We start from the raw sequence: 20,502 nt of genomic DNA, 5'->3' as shown, positions 1-20,502 counted from the left end.
TATACTACCCAAGGAAAATCTGGCATTTATAAAATCAACAAAAAGAGTTGTCTCTCCAAATATATGATATCACTTATATGTGGAATCTAAAAAATGATACAAATGAACTTATTTACAAAACAGAAATAGACTCACAGACACAGAATGGAAACTTAGGTTACCAGAGGGGAAGAACAGGGGGATAAATTTGGAATTTGAGATGAACAGATACACATTACTATATATAAAATAGATAAACAACAAGGACCTACAGTATAGCGGAGGGAGCTATATTCAATATCTTGCAATAACCTATAATGGAAAAGAATCTGAAAAAGAATACATATATATATGTATAACTGAATCACTTTGCTGCACACCCAGAATATTGTAAATCAACTATACTTCAATAAAATATTAAAATTAAAACAAAAGAATTGTCTCTCATTATGGATCATGTGACCAAGAATCAGATGGTTCAGGAGAAATGACTTTAAAATGGAATGCTATGATTCCTTACACACCAGAATGATTATGTGGACTATAACAATGCTATAAAGTTTAATTTACTCCCTCTGATAATCCACATCTTAAACAACCACGATTTTGTATACAGGTCAAATTCCATTACTTTAATGTGGTTTACTTTAATATAAAGAAAATCTTAATAAAAAGTTTTTATTGCCTTGCCATTGATTATTTGAGACTTTAAGACTTGTTTAAATAAAAAATTGTGTCCTGAATAACAACAGTGTTTAATATAACTACTTTCTCAGAACTATAAAATAAGCTACTTTTTCAATAGATTCAAACATATTTTTAGGAAAAATTACTAACCTGGTTAAAAAACATTACAAATCTGTTATGATCTTCCTATTAGACAGTAAATCTTCTGTTTTAGGATCTTAATAAAGATCATTCAAAACAGAGCCAAGGAACACAGTGAGAACAAAAGAACTGTGTTGAGGCTCCTACTGAGACTATATTTGATTATCTGATTAAATTTAATGTCTTGAGGTTTGCCTCTTCCTATAAAACCTAGTATTCCTGCCTTGTGTTCAGGTACCTTGCCCACCAAATTATGTGTCATGGAGTTGTCTTCTTTTTTTTTTTTTTTTTTTTTTTGCAGTACGTGGGCCTCTCACTGTTGTGGCCTCTCCCGTTGCGGAGCACAGGCTCCGGATGCACAGGCTCAGCGGCCATGGCTCACGGGCCCAGCCGCTCCGCGGCATGTGGGATCTTCCCGGACTGGGGCACGAACCCGTGTCCCCTGCATCAGCAGGCGGACTCTCAACCACTGTGCCACCAGGGAAGCCCCATGGAGTTTCTTATACACAGAAAATTATCATTTGTGAGGATAGCAGCTACAGCCTTTTACAACTAAAGAACTTCAATTCTGCATTAAAATTAAGGGAATTAACTGATTAAAGCACAATTTTAAAAAATAAAATACTTATAATTAACAGGTATCAGCCAGGGGACTTCCCTGGTGGTCCAGTGGTTAGGACTCGGCCCTTTCACTGCTGGGGTCCGGGTTCAATCCCCAGTCAGAGAACTGAGATCCTGCAAGCCGTGTGGCGTGCCAAAACAAACAAACAAACAAACAAAAAGTTATCAGGGCTTCCCTGGTGGCGCAGTGGTTGAGAGTCCGCCTGCTCATGTAGGGGACACGGGTTCGTGCCCCGATCCGGGAAGATCCCACATGCTGCAGAGCGGCTGGGCCCGTGAGCCATGGCCGCTGAGCCTGCGCGTCCGGAGCCTGTGCTCCGCAACGGGAGAGACCCCAACAGTGAGAGGCCCGCGTACCGCAAAAAAAAAAATACAATGTGCCACCCCTGCCCCCCGCAACCCAGTCTCAAATGGAAATGATCTATCAAATCAAAATAAATAAATAAGATACAATAAAAGGTACTACAACTTGAAGGTTTTTTTAAGTCCTGAGCTAATATTACACAGTTGGAATTCCAGGAGTTTAAACGTTAACTCTCTCCTTGCAGTAAATACTTGAATGTTTCAAACCAAAGTTATAATAAAGTGAAGGAATGCTCAAGATTCCAAGTTGCTGAGAGGCACAGGCAGTGGGGCTGGTCACCAGCCTGACCGATGGCTCAGTCCTTGCCTCCAAGGAGGTGATTATCTCTGCTGACTGGATACTCTCCCCTTAAACGGCCCCAGGGACATGTCCTGTAAGTTCTTCCTAAGCTTTATTTTGTTTTATACCTAACTCAGGAAATCCTTCCTTGGGTCTTTGCCTATTTCATTTTCCTGTGGACCCAGAATAAATGCTGGCTGTGGGTGTACCCCTCATGAAAATCAATTACATAATTAAAAGGATATCAGGTCAGGTCCAGATTTTTCTTTCTTAGCTTTGTTGATTCTGATTCTTTTAAGCTTTATTGTAGAACTTGTTTTTCATTCATCTGATTATTTGTCATTTTTTTCCCAGGACTTTATCTCATTCCCTACATTTCTTAACACATGTGGTGACAAAAACTGAACAAAATGACTGCCACTACTAAGATATTAATGACTACAATTACAAAAAATTTTTTAAGTCCAAACCAACTTTTCAGTTCTCAACTTAATCATCACAATTCACTTACTTGATAAGGTTCTGGAAAGCATAACCGTCTGTCCACTGTTCAGTGAACGAGGCCCCATGTCGGACAGTGGTAAAGTGGCCCAATCTCAAGCGATCTTGCATGCTTTTATCTCTACATGCCATCTTCTCTTGTTTTGACTTAGGGGAAAACGACAAATAGAAAATAATTTTATTTTCCTATGAGAACTCATAGCATTATGTTTATTTTTTGTACTATACTGCTCAAAGTTTAGGACAACTGGCTAAATCTACATTGACTTCAGGAAGTACCCTAAAGCTATAAATGTTCTATATAATCCATAAATGTTCTATGTTAACATATACCTTGTTATTTCTCTTATAAATGTGGAAAAAAGTTATTTCCTTTCTATAAAATTAATGGATTAAGAGATGAAGCAAAGTTCTCCACAGTATCTTTGACATCAATAAAATAATTCATTTCACTTTTATCAGTGTTCCCTGTCTTTTTAACAGCATTTCAAAGACTTCAGCAAAAATAACTGCTAGTCTGGGACTTCCCTGGCGGTCCAGTGGTTAAGCCTCCAGGCTCCCAAAGCAGGGGGCCCAGGTTTGATCCCTTGTCGGGGATCTAAGATCCCAAATGCCGCAACTAAGATCCCACATACCACAAGAAGCCGCAACAACGAAGACCCAGCACAGCCAAAATAAATTAAAAAAAATTTTTTTAAAAAAAAAAAACACTTGTCTGTCTCAAACCTCTAGCTTGTAATAATTTCATTAGGAAGTACTGTCATCTTAAAACTTTCACTATAAGATAAATAAGTACTGGAGATGTAGTATTTTAAAAGTTTTCAATAAATAGTTACTTATATCTATTAAAAGCAAGTTGCAACTAATCAGTTACTATAATAAAGGAGACATCAGCCAATTAAAGTAATCATATACAAGTAAATACCAACTTAGTTTTTTAAAGCACAAAGCACTGAATTATCACATTATTATATACTTAAGTTACTCCAAATACCATATCTGAAATAGACATAAAACTATTGCTAAATGTCTGTAATAGCAACAGAACACACGCTTTAATTAATAGGACGAATGTAAGAATTTTGGAGAGCAATACCCTGAATAAATGCAACTAGGACAAGCTGCCCCTGTCCAACCAACACCATACTCAAAGCAAAGCACAATCAGAAAAAATATCCCAAATTATCACTCTGGATACTTGGTTCAGTGTCCACACAAGAAAGAATTCTAACTGTCAAATCATGAGAAGTCTTTTCCTAAGAAGCCCTACTCTGAAATATTTTCATTTCAGGTAAAGAGTATAGAAGCCACAATAATGAAACATACTAAGCATCTTGGGGTACAGAGTTCAGGCCACCACTAATCACTTACCTTTTCTATAAGGAGTTTCTTGCTCATTGTCACACATCGATTTAATCGTTCTTTGTATTTCTCTAGCATCTTTTGCTGTTCATCAATCTGCCGTCTCAAATCACAGTTGGCCTTCAATGGAAAAAAATTTTTTTAATTAGCTCCAAGGAAGATAGATTAATACAAAAGCAGTTTCTAGGGAGTCTGAAAATCATTTGTTGTTAAATTATAAGCAAAATTAAGGTTCAAAGAGGTAAGAGTAACTATGTCTTTTTAAAAAAGAAGGTAAGTACTTCATTCCTTGATTCTCTTTAAATAAACTTATCATTTATTAAAGATGAATTCTGTTACTAGAAGTGGGCATGTTTTTCTACTGATCATATTTTATTCCTCCCCAAAGCCAGTTACAGATAAATCTAGTACATCACACATATTTAAATTGTCACAAAATAAAAGAAAAATCCTACAATGAATGAGATGTTTAAAATTCATATAAAGAGCAGTTTTTAGCACTTACAGATTAAATACTTCCAAAGGGTGATTAAGCACTACCAAAAAATTACAGAATTTTTTTTTAAAAAACTACATAATGTTCTTTATGTTCAATTGTTCTTTGTTTTTCTGTTCTTGTTTCCAAAGAAGAAGAGACATGGATTTATATAAATATTCCTTACCAGAGAAGCCAGGCACACCCATGCCCGCCTAAGACAGAACTAACAAAGAAGTTGAATACAGCATCTTGGTTCAAGAACACCAGAATGTAAATACACAGTTACTTTAGCTGTGGTCAGAAGGGCTGAATACTTTGAAAAATTCAAGCCTCCTACAATAACAGAGAAGGGAAGAACCACTAACCCAAGGTCAACTTTGACTTGCAACTCCTGAATTTATTCTTGTGTTAAACAAAAGATATCTACTCTTTTGGCAAATAAATGATACTTTATAATAACTTGCTTGAATTATGAAAAAGTACAGCATTTCCCAATCAAATGATATAAGTGTTTCTGAAACAGTAAAAAGCACAAATGGAAGATACTACAGCACACTCAATTTGTGAGACTTTTCAGCTTCATTTTAAAGTGACCACTGTACAACAGCTTCCATCTCCAAATTTCTACTCTCCTCATAAACATAATTTCTTCTCATTAGTTCTTCTAACAGAGCCCTAGAGTTCTATGCACCACATTACCGAAGGCTAAGTACAAGTACATTTGGGTAAATGTGACTAATTCATACTTAAAAATCTACAAGGCAAAGATCATGTAATGTTGGGACTTCCCTGGTGATCCAGTGGTTGGGACTCTGCACTCCCAATGTGGGGGGGCCTGGGTTCGATCCCTGGTCAGGGAACTAGATCCCGCATGCATGCCGCAACTAAGAGCCCACATACTGCAACTAAGAGCCCGCATGCTGCAACTAAGAGCCCGCATGCCACAACAAAGATCCCACATGCAGTGTGTCACAGCTAAGACCCGGCGCAGCCAGATAAATAAATAAATAAATAAACAAACATTAAAAAAACAACAACAACAAAGATCATGTAATGTTTATATGAAATTCAATCTACTTTTGGAAGGTGAGCATTGAAATCTGTTATCAAATTTATGGCATCAATCAATCTCTGGCAGCTTATTTAAACTTTTAAGAACTCAATTTCTGTGGTTTCTAACACTAACGATTTTGTATTCAGGTTTAAAATAGCACCTGGCTAGCAGCTCCTGATGCAGCCTTACCCAAACATCTAACTAAAATGGAAAAACTCAATGAATGGTCCATGCCTGCCTGAAAGGAGATATAAAGAGCAGTGGTCATTCCCCCTGTCCCTCCAAATCAGAAACACAAGCTCTCATCAACTTGAAAAAATGGCAACTGTCCTTTTGTGTCTTCTTTTTTGACATATCCATTCCACTGGCACTGCTCTATACCCAAAGAAAGACTACAACCTTCAGAAAACAAGGCAGTAGAAAGAGGGTAGCGGTGAGTAAAGAGAACATACCACTCCCTGGAAAATTAAACCAGACATTTTTTTAAAACCCCCCCAAAAAAGAGTCCTAAGTTAGGATCAGTTTTTCACTTCATCTTCTCAATCTTAAGAAAGTCAGGTGATGAAGGAAGAAGACAAGCCCATGATCCTTTTTCAGTCCAGCAGAGCTACCCTGGACAAAAACCTGCCAATACTGCAACTAGGTTAGGAACTTTTTAAACCCACATATCTAATTATAAATCTTGGTAATTCAACGAGCACCCAAGTGTACAAAAACAGGAATAAGAGCAACCCCAAGCAAGTATGGATGCTAACAATGAAAGATGGAAAATAGATACTGAGTCCAAACATGGCTCTCCTCATTGAAAGACGGAGAAAAGCAAACAAACAAACAACAAAAAAAAAGGCCTAAGGAAAAATATTTCTGAATAGGAAAGGGAACATCAGCTTGAGAACAATAAAAACACTGGAGAAGATTAAAATGTTAGCCAATTTTATTTATAAATTGGTAGTATTTATGTATAGATGCATTTATATATGCTACAGGGACCTCCCTGGCAGTCTGGTGATCAAGACTCCGTGCTTCCACTGCAGGGGGCACAGGTTCAATCCCCGGTCAGGGAACTAAGATCCCACATGATGCGTGGCGCGGCCAAAAAATAAAAATAAAAAAATTTAAAAATTTATATATATGCAACAAATAGCTCAAAAAATTACTGAAGTAAATGTACCAAATGTTTTACCTCAGTAATGGAATTATGGGTGTCATATTATTTTTTTTTACTATTCTCTAAATTTATTATAAAGAGCATGTATTGCTTTTACAATAAGAAAACAATAAACCTTAAAAAAAAACTTGTAAAGAATGGGTCAGTCAATATGCCAAACTGTATATTAAAAAATTATTTCAAGGACTTCCCTGGTGGCTCAGAGGTTGAGAATCTGCCTTCCAATGCAGGGGACATGGGTTAGAGCCCTGGTCCAGGAAGATCCCACATGCCGCGGAGCAACTAAGCCCGTGCGCCACAGCTACTGAGCCTGCGCTCTAGAGCCCGTCAGTCACAACTACTGAACCCGTGTGCCACAACTACTGAAGCCCATGCACCTAGAGCCCGTGCTCTGCAACGAGAGAAGCCACTGCAATGAGAAGCCTGCGCACTGCAGAGTAGCCCCTGCTCACCGCAACTAGAGAAAGCCCATGCGCAGCAACGAAGACCCAACACAGCCAAAAATAAATAAAATAAATAAATTTATATATATATAAAAAATTATTTCAAAAAATATCTGGTATTACTGTATAGCACAGGGAACTCTACTCAATATTCTGTGATAACCTATATGAGAAAAGAATCTAAAAAAGAATGAATATATGTATATGTATAACTGAATTACTTTGCTATACACCTGAAACTAACACAACACTGTAAATCAACTATACTCCAATAAAATTAAAATTTAAAAACACCACTGTATATTTTCTAGAGGTATATTTTTAATTCCATATTAGTTATTTTTAAAGTTTCTCTTGTAAGCACAAAAACTTTACATGAATAGGTTATAAAAGATACAAAATACAAAACCAGGGCTGAAACGTACTTGTGAAATAGTTTTTAAAATTCAAGGACATTAAACAAAACAATTTTCCTGAAATGGGAAAACATTTTATACCTATTCTCACAGTTCCAAATGAAATACAATAATACTCCACACATATACTCCTCTAGTATATATTTAAATATTAAAATTCTATAATTGAGATGTCCAATTTAAAGACAGAGTTTAGAATATAGGTTTGATCCTCGTTCCCTACTCAGATTCCCTCAGATTAAAGGAAAATATCCAAATGTTTACTTTTTAACTTTATTATTTGGCTATGGTAATTATCTCTATGATATGTACATAATTCAAATATACATAAAATTAATTAGTGCTGTTATAAAATCTCTTACAACATTTTAATACTTACTCTTAACAAATCATCTATTCTTCCTTCCTTCTTCTCTAAGTCAGAATTCTTACTGTTTTCTAGTGCAGATATTTTTTCTATTGTGAGGTCAGACTATAAAGAGAAAACAAGTTTAGGATTAGTCTCAAAATATTACATGTCATCACATTTTTCTCATTACTTTTCTGAAAAAAAAAGCACAACTAGCCTGGAATCGCATGGCTCAAGAATTTAAATCTGCTTTCCTCATCCCATTCTTTAAGCATTATGTTCTGCTACACCTGCCCTTCAAAAATATATTAGCTCTGGAATCAAATATATGAATTTTCAAACTGCTGTGCACTGAACAGTAAAGAAACATACTACTCTAGAAATGAAACTAACTTTGAATAGAAAAGGCCATCAGAGGAGACAGGACCCAAATCTCTAAACAACAAACATGCCACCTAGTGGAAACAAAGAGTAACCAGAAGGGAGAGGTGAACGCTCAACTATCTAAGTCTGTTCAACTATTCAAAAGCTTAATTCAAATAAAATTGAAAATCTGCTCCTGAGGGAATGTTTAGCTCTTGCATCTTAAGAAATTCTCCTAGATTGCCAAACATCCTGTCTTGAAGGCAACACAGTGCCAACAGGCTTCAAGAAAACCAGGCATAATATTTGGCTAGCTCAATACCACAAAATGGAGGATATATTCACTATCCTTTTCAGATATTATCTTTGAACGTTCACAACATTCCCTAAATTAAGGAGTTTCTGAAAACTGTTTAAGGAGAAATTATGTTGGTGTGCCACATGTTAAAGAAGTTTAAAACAAGAATTTACTGTATAGCATAGCGAACTGTATTCGATAACTTGTAATAAACTATAATGGAAAAGAATTGGAAAAAAAGAATATAGACATATACATATACATGTATAACCGAATTACTGTGCTGTACACCTGAAATTAACACAATATTATAAAATCAACTATACTTCAATAAAAATTTCTAAAAAAAAGAAGTTTAGCTAGGTCTTGCTAAATGAGTATGTACAAGGAAAAAATTAAGTACTTTCACAAAGTAGGGAATTAAGATTCACTGAAGCCTACAATAAGCACTGTCCCACCAAGCGTTTTGTATACACTAAGATAATGATAATCAACCACAGTTTTATAGATGATTTGAACTGAAGAAAACTAAGGCCCAAAAAGATAAGGTATAAGTTGTAGAGCTAGAGTTTGAATCTAGGCCTAGAGGTCTTTTCCCTGACATCATGCTGCAGTATAATCATTTCTGCTGCAATACACCAGAAAGGTAAACAAACACCTCAAAAAGTTAAATTAAAAGCACCTTCCAAAAGACTCTAAATATTCATAATGCAAGTTCTGAATACGACACACACAAATAATGAGGTGAAGTCAGAGAAATAAAGGGACAACAAAGGGAGGACCTAGATTTTATATGTAGTTATTAGTATCTATTCCTCGGCCCTTCTTTTCCTCCTCTGTTTAACAATCACTGACCTACCTGGGTCTGTCTGTGCTGGATGGAGATCTGTTTTTGGGAGCTGCAGGAATGCTCTGTGTTGCCAGATCCCGTAGAGGAGGGACTGTTTTGCTGAGCCTGTAATAAAGGTCCATCACCGATCACAAGAAAGTTCTGCATCTTTCTCCACAAACATTTGTATGAATGCAAATGATTAACTCTATATAAAAGAAACACTTGCTGATGAAAGTCAAAAGTCAGGGCCATGTAGCCAAGATGAAAGTATAAACAATTCAAATGAAAAGTAAGGGCTAGACATGGTAGCTTAGACTATGTTACTGTAAATAGTTAAAAGCATCAAATGCTTATAAATGAATTTTTTAAATATGTAAATTATCAAATATGTAAATGCCCTTTTCACTTGTACAGTTGATACCTGAAAAATGCATGGGTTAAGGGTGCCGACCACCCCACCCACCCCACTGCCCACAGTGCAGTGAAAATCCACGTATCTAACTTTACAGGTGGCCCTCGGTATCCATGGTTCTGCACCTGCAGATTCAGCCAATCTCAGATGGTGTAGTACTGTAGAATGGATTTGTTGAAAAACAATCCACATATAAGTGGACCTGAGCAATCAGTCCAAAACCCATGTTGTCCAAGGGTCAGCTGTATTTTAATACGCTTTTGCAGGAAAGGCTGGTGAAGCATCCAAAGCACAGGGGATGCTTGTGACTCCAGGCAGAAAGGACTGTGAACTACTGTTCAGAATAGCGTCCTATATCCTCAAACATTATCCATGAACATTCAGTGGTCCAAAAAATCCTGGTTGATTTCCAATACTGTCACTTGCTTACTGTGACTTTTACACATAAATGATGGGGCATTCTAAGGCATTTTCAAGTTTATAAGGTTTAGGACTTAATATAATTCAACTGTTCAAGAATATGCAATCATTAAACAGATGGTCCCTGACTTAACAATGGTTCCACTTAACCATTTTTCAACTTTAAGATGATGTGAAAGCAATACACATTCAGTAGAAATGGTACTTCAAATTTTGAATTTTGATCTTTTCCTGGGTTAGCAACATATGGCACAATACTCTTTCATGATGCTACGCAGCAGCAGTGAGCCACAGCTCCCAGTCAGCCACACAATCATGAGGGTAAACAACCCAATACACTTACAACCATTCTGTACCAGACAATCACATTGGGTTTTGCTTTCCCTACAGTATTCAATAAATTACATGAGATTCAACACTGTATTATAAAACAGGTTTTGTGTTGGGTGACTTTGCCCAACTGTAGGCTAACGTTAAGTGTTCTGAGCACATTTAAGGTAAGCAAGGCTAAGCTACTGTATGTTAGGTAGGTTTGGTGTATTAAACACATTTTGACTTACGAATGATATTTTCAACTTATGATGTATTTATCAGGACCTAATTCCCATCGTAAGTCGAGGAAGACCTGTACTTCAGAAAGTCCTTTTAAAAACAAAATTGCACCCAACACAGTACAACCCATCATAGACATAATTAGAAAATATTGGATATTCTGGGGATTATGGGCTAATGGCAATACAGTATTATCATCACATCAGAGAATACAGTGTTTCCACATATGTAAATTTTTTGATACTTCCTATATATTCCTTTAATTATTGTCTTATTCATGAACATTAAAACAATGTATAACCACCACCTATTGAGCAATTATCACCATGATCACACACAGTCCTTACAAAACCCTATAAGGTAGTTATTATTTCCACTTATACATAAAGAAAATACAAATCCGAGATATTAAGCACCTACGTGCAGTCAGAAAGCTAGTTAGTGGGGGAACAAGAATAGAGGGCTATCTGCATCCACAATACCCGATCTCTATGACCACAGTACACTGATGCCTCACATCAACAGTTACAGGCCACAAGCAAGCTAAGCACTTCATACACATAATTACACTGAGGGCTCACAACAGCCTTGTAAGGTAGGCAGTATTATCACCTCCATTTTTATTTATTCATTCAACAAGTACTCACTGAGAACACCCTACGTCTAAGCATTGTGTTAGGTGCTAGGGACACAGTGGCCAAGAAAAACAGAAACAAAACCCACAGACCCAGTCATTACTCTGCCTTATAACGCTTACAATCCAAGAGACGATGTATTAAGTACTCGATAAATATCTGTTGAAAGAAATTGTTAAATAAACAATCATATAATAAATGCAAAATTGCAATTAGGATACATGCTATAAGAGTACACAGCAGGGTACATAACCTAACTTAATGAGTTGGGGATGAATTCCTTGAGAAAGTAATATCAGAGTTAAGATTTGAAGGAAATAAGCAATCAAAGAAAGGAGATGATTCCAGGTTCTCACATTCCATACAAGAACCTTAGGGGAAGAGAGAAGAATGATGTGGGGATCAAAGAAGTAAAAAGAGAGGAGTCAGTCTCAAAGAGGTTAAACAATGCGCACAGCCTGTAAGTCAGAGCAGCGATTAGAGATGAAAATGTTCCCCACTCTTTCTACAATGTGGCAAATCTAACCTTGTCTTACTGATTAAGGGTCATCACCACTCACATATTGGGTTTCCCTGGTGGTGCAGTGGTTAAGAATCCACCTGCCAGTGCAGGGGACACGGGTTCAAGCCCTGGTTCGGGAAGATCCCACATGCCCCGGAGCAACTAAGCCTGTGCGCCACAACTACTGAGCCTGCGCACCTAGAGCCCATGCTCCACAACAAGAGAAGCAACCTCAATGAGAATCCCGCACACCGCTACGAAGAGTAGCCCCCACTCACCGCAATTAGATAAAGCCCGTGTGCAACAAGGACCCAACACAACCAAAAAAAATAAATTAATTAAAAAATAAATAAATAAACTCACATATCATACTGCACTATGATTCAAGCATTATCTCCTTCAGTTATCATTAGGTTGCTCTTACAACCCTCTCCTTTTAAAATTTGTCCCTAAACAAACATGACTGTTTGAGCAGCTTTTATAATAAAAGCCAGTAAGAACCACATGACCGGCTAAAAAGGCCCTTCTATGTATGAACTTCTAGATTTTGGTATATGGGCTTTGTTAAAATGCTTTTTTAACATGTGCTCATTTCTAAGTTTTCTTTCAGCAAACCAATATTGCTAGAATGTAATTCAAGGGGATGTTTCCAAATTAAAGCTCTCTGTAAAAATGTACATATAAATAGCCCCATGATAAGAAGTAAAAATGTAGAAAGTTAACTGAGGAAGTGGGACAGAGGTAAGGAGGTAGCAAATCCTCATGAAAACGAAAATACTTTCAAAAGGTAAAAGAACTACAAAAATAGGCCTTCCCTGGTGGCGCAGTGGTTGAGAGTCCGCCTGCCGATGCAGGGGACACGGGTTCGTGCCCCGGTCCGGGAAGATCCCACATGCCACGGAGCAGCTGGGCCCGTGAGCCATGGCCGCTGAGCCTGCGCGTCCGGAGCCTGTGCTCCACAATGGGAGAGGCCACAACAGGGAGAGGCCCGCGTACCGCAAAAACAAAACAAAACAAAACAAAACCAACAAAAAAAAGAACTACAAAAATATAAGGACCTACTGTGACAAGTGAATCCATGGTAGAAAAAAATGCTCTAAATCTGATCATTCATTAGATATTAATTATGAACCTCTGTGCCTGGTCCTGTGTTAAACACTAGAAATGCAACACTGGAAAACAAAGAGAGCTTACAGTCTCCCAACAAGTCCACGATTACAGAATCATGTCCTCGAGAAATGAGAACAGAAGTCGATGGCCTTGCTAAGCGGGCCATTGTAGTTGTAAATTTAGTCCAACCCCTACTTTGCAAAAACATTCTCCCCAGACTTCCATATTCTTTGTTCCTATTATAAAAGTAATATTAGCTTCTAATTCATGATTACAGGCTGGATCTCCCAAAGTCCTACTGATATTCAGAGATTTTAAAAAAATAAAATCATAATAGCACTAAGAAACAAGGGAGAGTTGAGAATCAGAAATTTTTTAAAACTTTAAATTTTAAGAAACATTCAAAAGCAGTTGGGATCAGACTGATAGAGAAAGTGAAATAAAGAAATTCACAGCTGAAAACATCAGCAGTAAAACAGGCTGGGTCGTTTCAAGAGAGCTCCTCCAAAGCCTCACAATGAGATTTACCTTTAAAAGAACCAGGAGTGACCCATGGGACAATTATCAGACATTTAAAACCTATACGGGGCTTCCCTGGTAGCGCAGTGGTTAAGAATCTGCCTGCCAATGAAGGAGACACGAGGTCGAGTCCTGGTCCAGGAAGATCCCACATGCCGCAGAGCAACCAAGCCCGTGCGCCACAACTACTGAAGCCTGCGCTCTAGAGCCCACGAGCCACAGTTACTGAAGCCTGCGCACCTCGAGCCTGTGCTCCGCAACAAGAGAAGCCACTGCAATGAGAAGCCTGCGCACTGCAACGAAGAGTAGCCCCCGCGCACAGCAACGAAGACCCAATGCAGCCATAAATAAATAAATAAATAAATAAATAACCTATTTATTTACTTGTAAATAAGTAAATACATAAATAAAACCTATACTGTCCAATAGGGTCCTCTCTTGATCTCTTCCTTGCATAATGTGGGCCCTGGATACTACTGCTTCTGACCCAAGGGTAAAGCACAAGAACTGGTCTCTTAAATAAAAAACAAACATGTAAATATTAAAAAATGGAAAATAAGTGGGTCCAGGGGAGGGCTCCTGCTATAAGTACAGTACCCCTGCCCTCCACAACTGACACGATGGAGGAAGAAATGGAATACATCACTAAGAGTGAAATAGTTACCTATCAAAACAATGCCCTCCTTATCTCCATGTTTGTAAAGGAGCTGGTCTTTCTGCCTAGAGTTTGCGAGATGCTTACACAGGGAACACAGTCACCGCCTCCCAACCCCCGGAATGGTGGGCTATTTGCGAAGCAGTACTATGCCACCTCAGGGAAAAATCCATGCCAACAACCTATGTTAATCACCCTAATAGTACTGCATTCAACTAAAGCTAAATATATATTTTTAAGAAAACAAACAGGGCTTCCCTGGTGGCGCAGTGGTTGAGAGTCCACCTGCCGATGCAGGGGACACGGGTTCGTGCCCCGGTCCGGGAAGATCCCACATGCCGCAGAGCGGCTGGGCCCGTGAGCCGTGGCCGCTGAGCCTGTGCGTCTGGAGCCTGTGCTCCCCAATGGGAGAGGCCACAACAGTGAGAGGCCCGCGTACCGCCAAAAAAAAAAAAAACTAAAAATAGAACTACCATAAGACCCAGCAATCCCACTACTGGGCATATACCCTGAGAAAACTGTAATTCAAAAAGAGTCATGTACCACAATGTTCATTGCAGCACTATTAACAATAGCCAGGACATGGAAGCAACCCAAGTGTCCATCAACAGGTGAATGGATAAAGAAGATGTGGCACATATATACAATGGAATATCACTCAGCCATAAAAAGAAACTAAAGTGAGTTATTTCTAGTGAGGTGGATGGACCTAGGGTCTGTCATACAGAGTGAGTCAGAAAGAGAAAAACAAATACCGTATGCTAACACATATATATGGAATCTAAAAAAAAAAAAAAAGGTTCTGATGAACCTAGGGGCAGGACAGGAATAAAGACTCAGACGTAGAGAATGAACTTGAGGACATGGGGCGGGGGAAGGGTAAGCTGGGACAAAGTGAGAGAGTGGCATGGACATATATACACTACCAAGTGTAAAACAGATAGCTAGTGGGAAGCAGCCACATAGCACAGGGAGATCAACTCGGTGCTTTGTGACCACCTCGAGTGGTGGAATGCGGGGGTGGGATGGAGACGCAAGAGGGAGGGGATATGGGGATATATGTATATGTATAGCTGATTCACTTTGTTATAAAGCAGAAACTAACACACCATTGTAAAGCAACTGTACTCCAATAAAGATGTTAAAACAAAAAGAATCTGCCTTCCAATGCAGGAGACGCGGGTTTGATCCCTGGTCGGGGAACTAAGATCCCACAAGCCCACGCGCCACAACGAAAGATCCCACATGTCACACCTAAGACCTGATGCAGCCAAAAAATATAAATAAATATTCAAAAAAAATAAAGTTGATTACACAAGAGATAATTTGACGTTAAAATGGTATTCAGTAGAAAAAATCTAAAACACAAACTCTTAAGAGTGGTTGTCTGTCTGAGGAACACAAAGGAAAGAATTTTACTCTTCTCCATCACTTCAATTTTTTGTGGGCCATGTGTATGTACTATTTTTACAATTTAGAAAATTATATGCTTATAATTTTAAAAATTAATTTCCAGGCTTCCCTGGTGGCTCAGTGGTTGAGAGTCCGCCTGCTGATGCAGGGGACATGGGTTCGTGCCCTGATCAGGGAAGATCCCACATGCTGCAGAGCAGCTGCGCCCGTGAGCCATGGCTGCTGAGCCCGCGCACCTGGAGGCTGTGCTCCGCAACAGGAGAGGCCACGACAGTGAGAGGCCCGCGTACCACAAAAAAAAAAAAAAAAAAATTAATTTCCTATGTCGAAATATATAAAATTATGTAACAATACGATTTAAAGGCTCAAAGTCATAATATGCTGCCACCTATTTTTATTTATCAGTATCTATAGATCTTTCACTGTTAGCACATATATATCTCACTTCTTTGATCAACTGTAGAGCATTCCACTGTATATATGTATTATATTTTATTTCACTAGTCCTTATATGAAAGATGCTCTCATTAATTCATACGACATATAATTACACTGAGTGTCTATGAGAGCAGATCCAGTTCCAGCACTGGAAATACAGAAGTGAACAATGCAAAGTCCCTGACCTGATGGAGCTTACATTCCAGTGGAGGGGAGGTAGTGTGGGAGTGGGTAGTGAGACAAAGAAGTAAATTATAGCAGGTCAGTTGGTGATAAGACCAAGAAGAAAAAATAGGGCACAGGAGCAACACAATGTGTGCGGTGGGCAGGAAGTGGTGCTATTTTATACAGTGCATCCTCTCTGATAGGCTGTAAATTTAAGCAGAGACTAGAGAGAACTGAGGGAGCAAGGCATGCTGATGTCTAGAGGAAGGATGTTAAGGCAAAGGCAGCAGCAAGCGCAAAGGCCCTGAGGTGAGAGCATGTCAGGTGGTATTTGAGGCAGAAACGTAGGCAGTGTGGATGGAACTTGGTGAGGAAGGGAGGTTAGTAGTAACAGATGTCAAAGTGGTGGGAAAGAGGCCATACAAAGCGTTATGTGCCATTTTAAACACTTGTGAGCAGAGGAGTGGCATGACTGGACTTACGTTTCAATGGGATCACCCTGATCTGTTGAGAACAAAGGCACAAGCAACGAGTCCAGTTGGGAGGCTGCCATCATAATCTCAGTGGGAGATTAGATTTGAGTGGTAGTCATTAAGGGGGGTGAAGTGGCAGGATTCTGAACATATTTTGAAGTAAAATCAGTAAGACTTGCTGATGGGTTTGGAATTGGGGTATAAAAGAGATAAGACTAGAATGACTCCAAGATTTTTAAACAATTAGAAGAAGAGAGTTGACAATTACTGAGATGTGGAAGAAATGGGGGTCTGGAGTGGGGGAACAAGATGAAGAATTCACTTTCAGTCATGTTAAATCTGATATGCCTATTAGACATAAAGAGGCAACTGACTACATAGGTCCGGAATTCAGGGCTCGGCTCTGGGCAGGAGATATAAATTTGGAAGTCCTCTACATATAGGTGATAACTGAAACAAAGAAACTAAATGAGATTCTCATTACAGAATGAAGGTAGACAAGAGGTCTGAAGACTGAGCCCTGGGGCACTCCAGTGTTTGGAGATCCGGGAAATGAGGAAGAACCAAAAGAGGAGAAGCCAAGAGAAGACCATGTGCTCGGAGAAGAAGGGACTGTGGCTAATGAATTATATTGAATAAGTTCTGAGAACTGATTGCTGGATTTAGCAACATGGAGGTCACAGATATCCTTGTTCTAAGTTCCTCTGAAACACTGTGGAGGGACACTGCTTCCAGATTTTTGCAATTTATAACAATACAATAAACATCTTTGTGTAGTTTTATGGGAATGGAATTTCTGGACCCAAGGATGTGTAAACTTAACACTGAGATACATTACCAACTTGTCCAAATGACTGTACGAATTTATAGTCAGTATAAAACTGCATGTGTATCTAAACTATTACCTGCACTAGGAATTATCAAATTTATTAATCCTTGCCAAGTTGATAATTCAAAAGCGTTATTTTATTTTGTATTTCTCTATGGCTGAAGTTAAGCATTTTTTCTTGTTATTAGTCATTTGTCTTTTCTTCCTCCTGTAAGACTGCTTGTTCATAGTCTTTGCCTTTTGTTTTTTAAAGGAAACTGCTTGTCTATATCTATTAATTAACATTTGTTATATATTAATGTTAACTCTTTTGCTTTTTTCCTTTTTTATATCACTAAGTTTACATCCCGGCTGGAACTGCAGACAAGCAAAGAGAAACAGAACTGGACTTCCCTGGTGGAGCAGTGATTAAGAATCTGCCTGCCAATGCGGGGGACATGGGTTCGAGCCCTGGTCCAAGAAGATCCTACATGCTTCAGAGCAACTAAGCCCATGTGTCACAACTACTGAGCCTGCGCTTTAGAGCCCGCGAGCCACAGCTACTGAGCCCACGTGCTACAACTACTAAAGCCTGCACACCTACAGCCTGTGCTCCACAACAAGAGAAGCCACCACAATGAGAAGCCCGCGCACCACAACAAAGAGTAGCCCCTGCTCTCCGCAACTAGAGAAAGCCCGCATGCAGCAGAAAGACCCAATGCAGCCAAAAATAAATAAATATATTTATTTAAAAAAAAAAGAAAAAAGAGAGAGAAACAACTATACCAAAGCTTCTAGGCCTTTGGTTTTTATACTGTTTCCATGTTCCTTCTTCAGATATGATTATTTTCTTACTCCTCTGTCATGTCTCTTCCACATGAGCGCAATCTGGCTGTAACATGTGCAACTCCTCTGACAGCCTGAGTACTAGGTGACAGGACTGAGCAGGTGGCTGTCCTTCACGTGTACCCGGCCCCCAGCCTGCATGCCCATACCTCTGATGGAAGGCTCGCATCAGGGGAACGAGTTCTTGCTAATCAAAATCCTGTGTTTTTGACTATGTGACTGTCACACAATGAAATATATACATACATAGAGAGACAAACATTTCTCTAAAACAACACTACTGCATTCTCATACAAACTATTCCATACTATTGTCAGGCCCACTAAAAATACTATACTGATCAATTCTCCCATTTTACGTTTTGTCTCCTTTGCCACTGAAGCACAAAATTATACTGTCTTCACACAAGAAGTTTCTCCATTCTTTTGATGTTGAACAACACAACAAAAAATTGTACATTTTTAAAAAGCTGTATTACCTCTTTTTTGAGGGAAAGCAGTAATAACTACAAGAAAGTATTCCAAAGCAGAGAGATGGTGGGCCATTGTGGTGGCAGTGGAGACGGTAAGAGATGGTCAGATTCTGGATATAAGTATATTTTCTGATGGATTAGATGTAGAATGTGAGGAAAAACAGGCATTAAGGATAAAGCCATGTGTATTAGTCCTCTATTGCTCTGCAACAAATTACCCCCAAACTTACAGAACTGTGAGGTAATAAATGGGTGCTGTTTTAAGCTGAGGAAGGAAGGAAGGGAGGGAGGAAGGGAGGGAGGGAGGGAGGGAGGGAGGGAGGGAGGGAGGGAGGGAGGAATCGATTCAAATAATACACAATGATCCCTATCTAATTATATTATTTTTATCTCCTTTCCTTAAGACACCCACCATTCCATGGCCTTTCTTAATACAATCACATGTGGGTTAATACCAGAGATTAGAAATTTATTTGCTCAGAATCCACAGAGCAAATAAAGAGGAAACAGATTATTACTGGAGAAAATGAACCAGTAAGAGGGAAAGAAATTTTGATCAATGGTGACGTCAGCTCTGAATGATGCCCCTAAAAATGGAGGAATAGGGCCATGGGGCTTTCTCTTGCTTTATACCATCCTTGGCAACAAACAGGTACTTGGTAGGGCAAAGAAACCAAGAAAAGCAACAACTTTTAAGCCAAGCTGCATTATAATTCGGCAAAAAAAAAACGGGGGTCAAACATTTATATAATCAAATTCTTGTTCTTCAAGGAAGAAGAAAGAAGCAAGCTGAAAGGAGCAGACACGGAGCCAAATCTTCTTGGAAAAAGTAACTGTGCTAACACTCTGAAGAAGTGAGAGAAGGCAAGCATGTAGGTTGCCCAAGTACCACCCCGGGGGAAATGACTGGTAAGCATGCCTGTCCCCACATTAAGATTTTATTAACTTGAATATTACTTTAAATAAGTGATGGCTGGAGTTTGGAGATTTTATTTTTAATTCTAATGGAATTTGATTCCATTATTACAATTCTTTTCTTTTCTTCTTTGTCAACCTAAGATTGTGTTTTCCTTCCCATGGTACACTCAGACTTTGACAGAGCAGTCTCTCAGCCCCCTTGAACCAAGCAGGACTGAGTACAAACACATACCTTTAGAAGTAACACAGAGTTAGAAATCATCATCTGTCTACCAAAATAATTACTCAAACTTCACCTTGGAGCTCCAGGAAAACAAGGACCTGCATAAACTTAGCCTTAGTACTCACTGAAACAAAGGTGAAGCAGAGGCCAGCTCCCCTCTGTGCCAGCTGCTCTGTGTCGAGCCGAGGTTTTGCCAGCATCACCGACATCAGGGTTGGCAGAGCAGACTGCTCCTCTGATACCTCCTTTGCAGCACTGCCATCTAAACCATAGAGGGGCTGTTCTACTCGCCGCTGGAAAACATTAAAGAAAACACACAAATTACATGAGAAAGAAAATCTGATACTGCCAAAACATGCAACAGATTAAAACACAGTTATCAGATATAAGAAGGATTTTTTAAAAAAACACCTCTGCGAACAAATATGGAAAGCATAATAACATTATCACTGGATTATGAACTATCTAAAAAGCTGAGTTATTATCTTACTCAAATTCCATAAAATTACATTTTAATGGTTCTATATTTACATAACTCTGAATTTGCAGGTTACTTTGTAGAGTTCAACAAACAACTTCATAATACCCTCAATTCTACAAAGGAAA

General features: G+C 38.8%; 1 protein-coding gene across 9 annotated transcripts in view; it reads right to left on the bottom strand.

Moving 5' to 3' along the window:
* Nucleotides 1-20,502, bottom strand: part of TLK2 (tousled like kinase 2) — a 103,390-nt gene that overhangs the window by 35,093 nt on the left and 47,795 nt on the right. For all 9 annotated transcript variants that reach the window (XR_009537638.1, XM_060134766.1, XM_060134769.1 and 6 more), the window contains 5 exons: nt 20,022-20,189; nt 9,363-9,458; nt 7,873-7,965; nt 3,944-4,054; nt 2,583-2,719 (listed from right to left, as the gene is read on the bottom strand). Coding sequence is in view for 8 of the 9 variants with exons in the window: in XM_060134766.1 (XP_059990749.1) it covers nt 2,583-2,719; nt 3,944-4,054; nt 7,873-7,965; nt 9,363-9,458; nt 20,022-20,189 (605 nt within the window). In the remaining variant the exon portion in view is untranslated. The remainder of the gene's footprint in view (nt 1-2,582; nt 2,720-3,943; nt 4,055-7,872; nt 7,966-9,362; nt 9,459-20,021; nt 20,190-20,502) is intronic.

Source organism: Lagenorhynchus albirostris, chromosome 20 (genome assembly GCF_949774975.1).
Source record: "Lagenorhynchus albirostris chromosome 20, mLagAlb1.1, whole genome shotgun sequence".
NCBI classification, from domain to species: domain Eukaryota; kingdom Metazoa; phylum Chordata; class Mammalia; order Artiodactyla; family Delphinidae; genus Lagenorhynchus; species Lagenorhynchus albirostris.
Note: the sequence above shows the minus strand (reverse complement) of the source record. Positions and strands in the feature narration are given on the sequence as shown.